Here is a 14,285-nt window from a genome sequence, read left to right on the forward strand (position 1 = left end):
CGTAAATGAAAAATGACATAGCAGAAATAAAGAACACATTGGAAGTAATAACCAGCAGAGTAGAGGAAGCCGAAGATCAGATCAATGAATTAGAAGACAGGGTAGAAAAAAATCACCCAATTAGAGAACCAAAAAGAATAAACAATTAAAAAACAGGAGGACAGCTTAAGAGAATTATGGGACAATATGAAATGGAACAACATCTGTATCATAGGAGTTCCAGAAGAAGAAGAAAATGAGCAAGGGTTAGAGAATATATTTGAAGAAATAGTGACAGAAAACATCCCTACTTTGGTGAAGGAAAAAGGCATACAAGTTCAAGAAGCACAGAGAGCCCCAAGTAAGAAAGAGCCAAAAAGACCCACACAACAACAGTTCATAATTAAAATGCCAAAAGTTAAAGACAGAGATAAGGCAGCAAGAGATAAGTAACAGGTTACCTACAAAGGAGCCCCTAAAAGGCTATCAGCTGATTTCTCAGCAGAAACACTACATGCCAGAAGGGAATGTCATGAAAAACAAGGATCTGAATCCAAGACTACTCTATCTAGCAAGGCTATCATTCAAAATAGAAGGTAAAATAAAGAGTTTCCCAGACACACAAAAAAAAAAGGTCTAAGAAAACATATTAGCACCAAACCAGAACTGCAAGAAATGTTAAAAGGACTGCTGTAATAAGCAGAAGAAATAGGGAGAGAAACATAACCATAATAAACAAAAATGGCAATAAGTACATATCAGTAATAACTTTAAATGTAAATGGATTAAATGTTCCAATCAAAAGACACAGAGTAGCTAAATGGATAAGAAAGCATGACTTTTATATATATGCTGTTTATAAGAGACCCACCTCACAACAAAAGACTCGCATTGGTTGAAAGTAAAGGGATGAAAAAAATTTCCAAGCAAACAGAAAGGAAATGAAAAGGCTAGGGTAGCAATTCTCATATCTGATAAAATAGACTTCAAAATAAAGGTTCCAGCCCTGGCCGGTTTGGCTCAGCGGTTAGAGCGTCGGCCTGCGGTCCTGAGAGACCCGGGTTCGGTTCCCGCTAAGGGCACGTACCTCGGTTGCAGTTTGTCCCCGGCCCTGGTCGGTTCTGCGGGTGGCAACCACTCGATGTGTTCCTTTCACATCGATGTTTCTCTCTCTCTCTGTTCCTCTCTCTCCCTCCCACTCTACCTGAACAAAAAATGGAAAAATGTCCTCGGATGAGGATAGAAAAAAAAATAAAAATAAAAAAATAAATAAATAAATAAAGGTTCCATAACTAGAGACAAAGTTCACTACATAATATTGAAAGGATCTATCCAACACGAGGATATAACCTTGGTAAACATATATACACCCAATATAGGAGCACCAACATATATTTAAAAACTTCTGGAGGAATTCAGAGGAGAAATCAACAGCAATACATTCATAGCAGGGGACTTCAACACCTGGATGACATCAGTGGATAGATCCTCTAGAAAATAAATTACAAAGAAACAGTGCCTCCAAATGATGCACTAGATTAAATGTATTTAATAGATATCTACAGAGAATTACACCCCCAAATTGCAGAATTCGCATTCTTCTCAAGTGCAGATGGGGCATTCTCAAAGATACACCACAAGTTAGGACACAAACTAAGTCTCTACAAGTTAGGAAGATTGAAATCATATGAAGCATCTTCTCAGATCACAATGGCATGAAACTAGAGATTAATTACAATAAAAACACTAAAAAATATCCAAACATCTGAAGCCAAATAGCATGTTATTAAACAATGATTGAGTTACCAAGGATATCAAAGAAGAAATAAAAGAATTCCTGGAAACCAATGAAAATGAACACACAACAACACAAAATCTGTGGGATGTAGAGAAGGCAGTTCTGAGAGGGAAGTTCATAGCACTACAGACCTACCTCAAGAAACAAGAAAAATTTCTAATTCACTATCTAACCCTACAATTTAAAGAACTAGAAAGTAAACAAAAAGAAAAACCCAGAGCAAGTAGAGAGAAAGAAATAGGAAAAGTCAGAGCAGTAATAAACAGCATAGAAACTAAAAAAAAAAAAATCGAAAGATCAATGAAACAAGAGCTGGTCCTTGAGATTGATAAACCCCTAGCCAGACTGACCAAGAAACAAAAAGAGAGGACCCAAATAAACAAAATCAGAAATGAAAGAGGAGAAATAACAACTGACACCACAGAAATACAAAGGATCATTAACAAATACTATGAACAATAATTCCCAACAAATTGGACAATCTAGGCAAAATGGACAAATTTCTAGAATCACACAGTCTCCCAAAACTGAACTTGGAAGAGACAGAAAACTTGAAAAGACCAATAACAACAAAAGAAATTGAAAATGTAATTAATTAATTCCCAGCAGACAAAAGCCTGGGCCTGGATGGCTTCACAGGGGAGTTTTACTGAACATTCAAAGAACTAGCACCCATTCTCATCAAACTATTCCAAAAAATTCAAGAAGGAAGACTTCCAAACTCGTTGTATGAGGCCAGCATAATCCTAATTCCAAAACCAGAAAAAGACACTACAAAGGAAGAAAACTGCAGGCCAATATCCCTGATGAACATAGATACCAAAATCTTTAACAAAATATTAGGAAATCGGATCTAGCTATACATTAAAAAATTATTCACCGTGACCAAGTGGGATTCATCCCAGGGGTGCAAGGCTGGTACAATATTCTCAAATCAATAGATGTCATACACCACATAAACAAAATGAAAGATTAAAAAAAAACATATGGTTATATCAATAGACACTGAAAAAGCATTTGATAAAATCCAGCACCCATTTCTGATAAAATCGCTCAGCAGTGTGGGAATAGAGGGATCATATCTCGACATAATAAAGGCCATTTATGAAAAACCTACAGCCAACATCATACTCGATGGGCAAAAACTAAAAGCATTTCCCTTAAGATCAGGAATAAGACAGTAATGCCCACTTTCGCCACTCTTATTTAACATAGTACCGGAAGTCTTAGCCACAGCGATTAGACAAGAATTAAAAATAAAAGGGATTTGCCCTGGCTGGTTTGGCTCAGTGGTTAGAGCATTGGCCTGTGGTCCCGAGAGACCAGGGTTTGGTTCCCACTAAGGGCATGTACCTCGGTTGCAGTTTGTCCCCGGCCCTGGTTGGGTCGTGCGGGTGGCAGCTACTCGATGTGTCCCTTTCACGTCAATGTTTCTCTCTCTTTCTCTTTCTCTTCCTCTCTCTCTCTCCCACTCTGTCTGAACAAAAAAATGGAAAAATGTCCTAAGGTGAGGATAAAAATATAAATTAAAAAAAAAAAAGGATCCAAATTGGAAAGGAGGAAGTGAAACTGTCATTATTCACCGATGACATGATATTGTACATAGAAAACCTTAAAGAAAAGATTAAAGATTTCATTAGAAATCTACTAAATTTAATCAATGAATTTGTCAAAGTAGCAGGATACAAAATTAACATCCCCAAATCAATTGCATTCTTATGCACCAATAATGAACACTCCGAAAGGGAAAGAAAGAAACAAACAAAAATCCCATTTACCATTGCAAAAAAATTAAATAAAATAATATACCTAGGAATAAACTTATCCAAGGAGGTAAAAGACCTGTTCTCAGAAAACTATAGCACATTGAAAAAAGAAATAGAGGAAGATATAAAAAAAGTGGAAGCATATACATTGTTTGTAGATTGGAAAAATCAACATCATTAAAATGTTTGTATTACCCAAAGCAATCTTCAGATTCAATGCAATCCCTATAAAAGTACCAACAGCATATTTCACAGGTCTAGAACAAACACTCCAAAAGTTTATATGGAACTATATAAGACTCTGAATAGCCACAGCAATTTTGAAAAAGAAAAACTAAGTGGAAGGGTTTACAATACCAGATATCAAGTTATACTACAAAGCCATTGCAATCAAAACAGCCTGGTATTGGCAGAAGAACAGACATACAGATCACTGGAAGATAATAGAGAACCCAGATAGTGACCCAAGACAGTATGCACAATTAATATTCAACAAAAGAGGCAGGGGCATAAAATGGAGAAAAGACAGTCTCTTCAAAAAATGGTGTTGGGAAAATTGAACAGCTACATGCAAAAAAAAAAAAAAAAAAAAAGAAACTAGACCACTACTTACACCATACACAAGAATAAACTCAAAATGGATAAAAGACTTAAATGTAACCCGTGAAATCATAAAAATCAGGCAGAAGAATCTCAGACATATGTAGTGGAATTTTCACTGGTATATCACCTAGGGCAAGAGAAACAAAGGGAAAAACTAATAAATGGGACTACATCAAACTTAAAAGCTTCTGCATGGCAAAAGAAACCAGCATCAAAATGAAAAGGGAACCTAGTCTCTGGGTTTGCCAATGATACATCGGCTAAGGGGTTAATATCCAAAATATATACAGTACTCATACAACTCAACAAAAGGAAGACAAACAATCCAATTAAAAATGGGTGGAGGACCTGAATAGACTTCTCCAAACAGACCATACAAATAGCCAGGAGTCATATGAAAAAATGCTCATCATCTCTAATCATCAGAGAGATGCAAATTAAAACGACTATGAGATATCACCTCACTCCTGCCTGAATGGTAGGCATCAGCAAATCCTCAAACAACAAATGCTGGCAAGGGTGTGGAGAAAGGGGACTCTAGCACACTGCTGTTTAGAATTCAGATGGGTGTAGCCACTATGGAAAACAATATGGTGTTTCCTCAAAAAATTAACAATGGAACTGCCATTTGACCCAGTGATCCCACTTCTTAGAATATATCCTAAGAAGCCTGAAACACCAATCAGAAATAATATACACACACCCCCTATGTTTATAGCAGCGCTATTTACAATAGCTAAGATCTAGAAACAGCCCAACTGCCCATCTGTAGATGAGTAGTTGAAAAAGCTGTGGTACAGATACACAATGGAATACTATGCAACTATAAGAAAGAGAGATCTCTTACCCTTTGAGATGACATGGAGGGACCTGGAGAGTATTATGCTAAGCGAAATAAGCCATTCAGAGAAAGACAAGTACTACATGATCTCACTTCTTCGTGGAACATAATGAACAAAATAGGCTGTCAACCAAAAGGGATCCAGAATCACGGGAGTAGGGAACAGACTGACAAACCTCAGAGCCAGGGGAGGGAAGAGATGAACCAAAGAATATATATGCATACATGCACACCCAATCAACAGGGACACTAGGCTGGGGAAGGGAAGAGGGGTGGGGGCGGGAGCAGAAAGGAGGGGTCAATGGGGGAAAGGGGGGGGAAATTGTAATACTTTCAATAATAATAATAATAATAATAAAACAGTAACTCAGCCAGTGGAGGCCTGCAGACTTCTAAAACACGTCCCAAAATTCAGAGGACTCTGGGGAAAAATATAAGTTTTTCATTACAATTAAAAAAATCTTTAGCAAACACAAATACGTGCATTTAAAAACTGGGCAAAGGACAAGGGTAGCTTGATCCAGGCAAAAAGACAACAAAATGTGTTAGTGTGTATGCGAAGAGGCGTTTAAATGTGTCTGTCACTTTTGCCTGGCTGCCGTGGGTTAAAGAGAGCAGCCCGGATTCAAAGAGAGCAGAGGATAGAGAAATCTTACTAACAACTCTGCGGCAATTCCAAGTTTGGAAAGTTGGTGTACAGACTCTCTTCATTATGTGTCTGCCAAATCCTGCCTCTGTTGTTAATTGAAATCAGAAGTGAATGATAGGTGCACAAATGAAAACCTGTGTAGTCGTTTTCAGTTTTTCCATTGAGAGAGACTGTGCAGCAACACCAGCCCTATATTGCATCACAGAGAAGCAACCATATGTAGAATTCCCAGCAATGCTGTGTTTTGAGGAGGTGCTACCATCAGTCATTTCTTTCAGAAACGTTCATTGTAGCAGTGAATTGATTTAGCTTTGAATTTTGAGGATCTTGGCCAAATTTTATGAAAACGGAAACTCAAGGATATTAGTTTTAATACAGATACTAATTAACAATTAAGCTGAATCAAAGGATGAGTTGGCAGAGTAGATGTGAAGAAACAACACTCATCCAAGGGATTGAGATGAGACCTGCAATTAATGCATACTATGCTTTGTTCTGAAGGGTAGAAATGCTTTTTAAAAAAAAAAATGTTTTGGGCTTGTTTATAATGTAAATATATATCCAAATTAGGAAATGCAAGCAGTACATTGAAACTGGGAGAAAATAATGTTAAAATTACCAGAAATCGAATTATTATTTTGGCCACGATTTTTCAGAATCTCTTATGTATCTGTGTGAGCATATGCATTCATATAACTTAACATAAATGTTATAATATTATATAGTTTTTAGGCTACTTTTTAAAAGAACAATGAATGATGGGATTCATTTTATATCAATGAATATGTTTATGATTGTATGTGTGTATATGTATGTATTTATGACTGAATTGAATTGCCTTTTATGAATTTATCACACTTTAATCGTTTCTCTATTGTTGGACATTTAGGTCACTTCCACTTTTCCCTCCTAGTTTTATTGAGATATAATTGACATAATATTGTATTAGTTTAAAGTGTACAGTATAATGATTTGATATATGTATATATTGTGAAATGATTACTACAATAATTTTAGTTAACATTTATCACCTCACATAAGTACACATTTTTCTTGTGATAAAAACATTTAACATCCACTCACTAACTTTTGAATATACAATACAGTATATTTAACTATAGTCACCATTATATCCCCAGAACTTAACAAATCTTATAAGTGGACGTTTGTACCTCTTGACCGTTTTCACCCATTTTTCCCACCCCCACTAACCACCAAGCTATACTTTTTCCAAGCTTTTGCTTTTTCTTTTTTCCAAGATTCCACATATGAGACCATACAGTATTTCTTTTTCTCTCTATGACTTATCTCACGTAGCATAATACCCTCCAGGTCCATTCATGTCACAGATGGCAGGATTTTCTTCTTCTTTTAATGGCCAAATAATATCCCATTGCGTATATAAGCCACACTTTCTTTATCCAGTCATCCATGGATGGACACGTAGGTTGTTTTCATGATATAACTATTGTAAACAATGTTGAAGTTGAGAGAGAGAGAGAGAGAGAGAGAGAGAGAGAGAGAGAATGTGCTGTGAAATGCCTCTTACATATTTCTTAAATTTTACTAAGGTATAATGCTTGAATAATTTTGCTAAAAGATTGAATGAATTGAATAAAAGACTTAATTTTTCAAAAAAAAAAAAAAACTCTAGGTGTTAGAAAAAAATTAAGTTTATTCTTTCAAATTATCATAATGAAGAGAGAGAATAATGAACGGGAATTTTTTTTTTTTTTTTTTTGCACGGACTGCTGTGTAAGAAATTAACTTGATATTTTATATATGAGTTATTTCAATGTTATTACATAGTTATGCTAATATTAATAATTTTATCATCGAATCATAGTGACAGAAGAACCACTGTGTAACCAAATTGATATTTGAAAATAAAGGCCCTGGATGGGTGGCTCAGTTGGTTGGAGCATCGTCCTGCACACTAAAGGTTGTGGGTTCAATTCCAGGTCAGGGCACATACCTAGGTTGTGGGTTCCGTCCCGGAAGCAACCAATCAGTGTTTCTCTCTCACATTGATTTCTCTCTCTCTCTCTCTCTCAAATTAATAAAAACATATAATAAAATACAGGAAAACTACTTGACTTGGAATGATGAACAAACAATACAGTATACAAATAATGTATTATAGACTTGTACATCTAAAACCTATATAATTTTTTTAATCAATGTTGCCCCAATAAATTCAATAAAAAATAAAATAAATAAAAATAAAGGAAAATATTAATGTCATATATACTTCTTTACTTACTTTTATGATATATTTCAAACACATACAAAAGTAGAAAAATATAATGAACCCCAGGTTGGACCCATCACCCAGTTTCCATTACTATCAATTCAAGGACAATCTTGTTTTATTTACACATCTATTTCTTTTAATCATTAGATTAGTTTGAAATAAACTCAAGGCATCATATCAGAAAAGACATTATTTTAATGTCTTTTAAAAGACATTATTTACCTTGATTATATTTGTTTTTATACATTTATTTCTCTATAGTCACATTGTTTTTGGAGTTTTGGAAACAGCGTCAGGCCCGACTGGAATATGAGTGGGACCTGGTGGACTTTGAGGAGGAACAGCAGCAGCTTCAGCTGAGACCTGAATTTGAAGCTATGTGTAAACACAGGAAAATGAATCCCGTGACTAAGGTAGATTAAGAAACTGAAGTGGGCATTATATCTCTATGGACTCGCTGATGTAGTTTTTCTCTTAAATGATGATGTATGTTGTAATTCGCCTTTAAGATATTCTCCAACATATAAATCATATTAACTTCTTTACTTACTTTCATGATATATTTCAAACATATACAAAAGTAGAAAAATATGATGGACCCATCAGCCAGCTTCCACTAATATTAATTCATGGACAATCTTATTTTATTTATGTACCTACTCCTTTTAGTCATTCGATTATTTTTAAATAAATCCAAGGCATCATATCATAAAAGACATTATTTTTAATACCAAATGAAATAAAAGAAAAATGAAAAATAGTGTGTATGCTCTGTGCTTTAAATATGTATATAAATATATATACATGGAAATGAAGTTAATATGCAAAAAATTAAATTGGTATTAAGATAGTGGGCTTATGAGTGATTATTTTATTAGATCAAATTTTATTCAAATAGTCCCTTTTAATTGATTATAGTGCAAAGATCACTGCACTGCTGTCCAGGGTGAAAGGCTATATTTTGGGATCCTTAATCGCTATATGTTGACTGAGTGATTTGACTTCTTGGTACCTCAGTTTTTCTCATGTGAAAGTGGAAGGTAGTTTGCCATCAAACACCAGAGTTTTGGCTGCTTATTCTTAGAGTCCCTACATTTCCATAATTCGTTATCACTTTATTACCAGATGCTATTAAAGGGAGAGTAGACTATGTTTCCAACACAGTCTCTTCAGTAGAATCCCCTACTCTGTTCAGTACAGTATTCTTGCAGTATAATACTCAAAATTTTTTACACAGTTTAAGCATTCATTTAACACTTATTAAATTGCATTGAAACATTACAAAGTTCAGAAAATGAATAAAAGGGGGAAAACACCTGAGAAAATGCATTAACAACTTGGGTGAAATTAACAGTTTGAAATTACAAAATTATATTAAAAGAGATGTTGTTGTGATAATGACATGATGTCTATCTATTTATATTTCATGGGATGAAATAGAAAATAAAAACAGGCCTTTTGGCTTTGCCAAACATTATTGACGTGAAAACCACACGTACTGAAGGATTACTTTTCAAACCAGTTGGAAATAACAGTTTGTATTGGTTCACTGTGAGTCATCCACTTAGCCGTAATTGTTTTGAAATCAAGAGTTTTTTTACTTACTTGCAGTGCATCATTCGTGCTTAACTGCAACCAAAACTCTCACATTTGAGTCCATTTTGGAAACATACATATCCATATTTGGACACGCACACACTTGCACACACACACAAGAACACACATTATATGCACACATGTACACATATGCACCCATCCTGGGATTCGATAGAGCTCTCAGACAGCGTACTCTACCTGTTGAGTTCTGTTTCCACTCAGTCTGCTCTGAAAAATTCACAAGATGTAAAATCTTATATTTTAGATAGAATTATATAATGCAGATTTCTGCTTGTAGCTATTTTTTTTTTTTACTGTGTGGCAGTATTCTTTCAGGCAAAGTCTAACTCTTTATGCAGCTAAGAATATCAGTCGATATAATTAATATTTTCCATTAGTGACTTAAAAATCGTGAAAATGGAAAAGTCTGGGCCCCTGAACTGTGTGAAAGAACACAATTAATCCTACAAATATAAAGAAAGCATCCTATCTAATATCGTGCAGAGCGATTACAGAGAAATGCAATTCAACTCTATTCAACTGAGTTAGAATGAAATTATAACATCATTAAAGCACGTCTCCTAAAGCAACCACCCTCAGATTTTTGCTCCATTTCCTATCTAGTTGAATACCACTCTAGTCCAACATTCAGGAAATTACGTGTACCCATTTTGTCTCATACCATGTGTGAACTATCTCAGCTAAAAGCCCTGGGGTGTTCTCCCTAAAGGGAAGGAGCTAGCACCAGAATGGAGCCTTCCCTGAGCTGCAGTGCAGGCTTTGGGGAGGTTTCTAGTTGAACTGGGCTTGGCAGTTTTGACTACTGCTCAGAGTCCCAACATTGAAAGTAGATTTTTAATTTTCCTGTGATTTCTTCCAAATTACAGGAGATGGAACCTTATATGCCTCTACAAAGCCGGATTCCATGGTACTTTTTATCTGGAGCCACAGTGACATTATGGGTGAGCATTTTAAAAAACTGTTATCTCTCGGACATGCAGTCGTCTTAGGATTATCTCAACAGTTTTATCTCAAATGGCTATTCAGTCCCTTCCTTCCTGTTCCCTCCCCAGTCTTTTTATCTCGAACTGAGCCCTTATATAAAATAAACTATAATTAGCATGGACCACCATAGTCGAACCTTGGAAAAATGGCTGGGGTGAGAGAGGGGTGCTTATCTTAGAGCCTGTCACTCCCTCTGCCAACTTTTCATTCATTAGGTGAGAACTTGGAGCCAGAAGAGCTTAAAACAATTTGCAGGTTATTTGGTTAGTTTTTTAAATCATTTCCCTTTATCTCCACTTAAAATATCTGCACAAAGAGAAAAAAAACCACCTTATACTATTAAAGTGTATTTTCTTGTCTAGGTAAACAGGAGAAAAAACATCATTTTATCTACTTGAGTTTAATTATTATGTCCCACTCCGAGGGAGCCAGGTTTCTTCCATGGCTTTTAACGAATAGAGTACTCGGTCAGCTAGTCCGTTTCCCGCCCTCCTTTCCCAAATGTGTGCCCTCCCGCAGCTGGACTTGACCTTTAGGAAAAGTATGTTGAAATATTAAAAAATTAGTAATTATAGACTATAGCTTAACTGCACCAGTCCATATTGTCCCATAATTTCTTATCTTTAACATTTCTTGTTAAAAGTATTGATATTTCACCCTGGCTGGTTTTGCTCAGTGGTTAGAGTGTTGACCACTGGACCAGAGAGACCCAGGTTCGGTTCCCGCTAAGGGCATGTACCGTGGTTGCAGTTTGTCCCCTGCCCCAGTTGGGGTAGTGTGGGTGGCAACCACTCAGTGCGTCTCTCTCACATCGATGCTTCTCTCTCTCTCTTTCTCCCTCTCTCCCTCCCACTCTATCTGAAGATAAATGCAAAAATGGCCTTGGGTGAGGAAAAAAAAAAAAAAAGTATTGATTTTTCTATTTTAAATATGCATTTTCTTAGATGACATAAACCTATTAAAGAAAGAGGATAGCATAAAGGGGAAGACAATCAATTTGGGACACTTCTTGAGAAATATTCTGGAGTGGTTCCATAAAGATTATTCTATCTTTTATTTATAGTATTTATTCAATTTGATTCAGTTCCTCGACTTTCAGAATAAAATTCTCCAATCATTGATATAAAGCCATCCCTAGATCTTTGTGTTTTTGCAGTATGGAAAGTATGCAAAATTGATATAAATATCTAAACTGTCAGGCATATCAGGCCACTAATGGCAACATTAGGAGGAGAAATAAAATGCAATCTTTAAATGTATTTTTCCTGGAGAAGTAATTCATGTTTATGCTACATGTTTAACTACAATCTAGAGCAGAGGTTAGCAAACAATTTTTGTAAAGATGCCAAATGTATTTTAGAATTTCTGGGCCACAAATAATCTCTGGTACATAATCCTCTCTATTTTTCTTTACAACCTTGAAAAATGCAAAACACATTTTTAACTCGAGGGCCATGCAGAACCAGTAAGACCACAGGCAGGATTTGGCCTTCTGGCTAGTTTCCTTAACTCTTGCTAGAATATGGGCCATGAATACTTTTCTATTTTAGACTCACCCAGCTGTTACCATATGCCTTATCTCTAACCCTTTAACCTTACCAGTCTTAAAGGTTCAGAGATAACCTGCCATCGGTAGAGAGGGAGACTGATGTTTTTCTTTCCATATCAGAGCTGCTAAACGTATATAATGAGATGGAGAGAACAGTATGTTTCAGATACGTATGCAGCATAGAGATACGAGGACCAGCGTGACCATCTCTGTGTTTTCCTCCCACAGATGGCTCTTGTCATTGCGTGCATGGTAGCTGTGATTGTATACCGCTTGTCAGTCTTTGCTACCTTTGCCAGCTTCGTGGAAAGTGACGCATCCTTAAAGCAGGTCAAAAGTTTCCTCACTCCACAGATAACCACAGCACTCTCTGGATCATGCTTGAACTTCATTGTCATCTTGATCTTGAATTTCTTTTATGAAAAGATATCTGCCTGGATTACAAAGATGGGTAAGCTGACCAAACCATGCCTACGACTCTGAGAAAAGGTTCCTACCAATGCTACACATCCATTTTGGGGTCACCGCTCAGGGAGTTAATATTTAAAAGGTACATTTTAAGGCAGTTTTTCTCTTTAGGTAGACCCGTATCCTGGTACTTTTGAACCCCCTAAAAGCTACATGCAGGCCATAGTGAAGGAAACAGGAGGAAGAACAAAAAAGAAGAATTAGGACTCTGTAGATCTTATTGTGTATTCTTACCTTAATCGTCCCTTGATGGGGCTGGCAGAATCCTAAGTACAATCCTTACTTTTCTCAAGGCACAGATAGTTTTTATTTTATGTATATGGTCTTAAGAAGGTATTTGGTTTTGAAAAGACGCCATGAGAAAAACAGAGCTATCAGCTTCTCCTTAATACATTTCAGATTTAGTGCCTCTCTTTCCAGTTGTAGAGTCTTAGAACATAGATTATTTTCTGTTTCAGATATGGTAAGTTCTAGAGCCATGAGGGAAGGTGAAGGGGTCCCAGGTGAAGTGGGAGACTGAGCCAGGGAGAGTAGCACAGAGCAGAGTTGCTTCTGGTCTTGCGTCCAGCAAGTTTGAAGTAGATCAGAGACCCAGCTCACGGCCCCAGCTCCGTCTCTGAGCGCGCTCAGTCCGGGAGCTCCTCCTCTGAGCCTGCCCCCTGACACGCCCCGTGTCACCCAAAAGGGCACCTCTCACCCAGCACCGGAGTAAGCACTGGGCAGCAACTTGCATTAAACGTGATTCTCCAATCTGGAGTTCTTTCCTCAATGTTACTTCTATTTTCCTGCCAGCAGCAACAAAAACATCATAGGTAACACCTAAAAGTGAAGTACTTAAAAAGGTGCAGCTTTCTTCTATGAGAAAAATCACTTTTATTCACTTTTGTGATTTTGTAAGAATGCGACTAAGTTTTATTAAATTGGAGGTGTTATCTGTGTCTTTAGAATAATATGTGTATTTCAGCATCACTGAAAAAGGTATAGATTTGGTTGGATTGGGAGATCATGATGCTTTACTGTGATGTGAAGAGAATCAAATACTTTCTTTTTTTTCCTTTATTGATTTTAGAGAGAGAGGAAGTGAGAGGGAGAAAGAGATAGAAACATTGATGAGAGAGAACATCAACTGGCCGCCTCCTGCATGCCCCTCACTGGGGATCAGGCTCACAACCTGGGCATGTGCCCTGGCCGGGAATCTAACTGGCAACCTCTTGGTGCATGGGTCGACGCTCAACCACTGAGCCACACTGGCCGGACTGGAATATTTTTTATCTTTGAAATTCATTAAATAATAGAGCATGATAAGGAGAAGGAAAATGTGTACTATTACTGCCCCCATTTGTGTGACATGATTTAAAAATTTGCACAACCATTTAATTCATGAGACAACAATACAGTTTGGTTTGTACATTATCCTCTGCCCTTAATATAAGTTTTCTTTGTTTAAACCTGATTGGAGAGAGAGAGAGAGAGAGAGAGAGAGAGAGAGAGAGAGAGAGAGAGAGAGAGAGAGGTCTGATATGTTTACAGAATATGATACAGTGTGGGGGTATAGGCACAAGGCTCTCCAGTCTGGTATGGGTGCGAATTCCATACTCTGACTGTGGCACGTAAATGTACTGCTGACCGCTCCTAGGCTTCTCCAGTGGTTCGAGTCATACAAAGTCTCTAGTAGAAAGCCTAGCACAAATCTGTAGTTAACTTAATATTGGTCTGTTATGACCAGAGTGGGACACATTTTAACAGGCTCTCCGAAACACATGGCTAGAAATCCACT

General features: G+C 36.8%; 1 protein-coding gene across 2 annotated transcripts in view; it reads left to right on the top strand.

Annotated features, from left to right (window-relative positions):
- Positions 1-14,285, top strand: part of ANO5 (anoctamin 5) — a 78,819-nt gene that overhangs the window by 45,361 nt on the left and 19,173 nt on the right. For both annotated transcript variants that reach the window (XM_036260119.1, XM_036260120.1), the window contains exons 13-15: positions 8,152-8,303; positions 10,374-10,448; positions 12,269-12,491. In XM_036260119.1, coding sequence (XP_036116012.1) covers positions 8,152-8,303; positions 10,374-10,448; positions 12,269-12,491 — 450 coding nt within the window. The remainder of the gene's footprint in view (positions 1-8,151; positions 8,304-10,373; positions 10,449-12,268; positions 12,492-14,285) is intronic.

This window comes from Molossus molossus, unplaced genomic scaffold (assembly GCF_014108415.1).
Source record: "Molossus molossus isolate mMolMol1 unplaced genomic scaffold, mMolMol1.p scaffold_m16_p_13, whole genome shotgun sequence".
In the NCBI taxonomy this organism is placed as follows: Eukaryota; Metazoa; Chordata; class Mammalia; order Chiroptera; family Molossidae; genus Molossus; species Molossus molossus.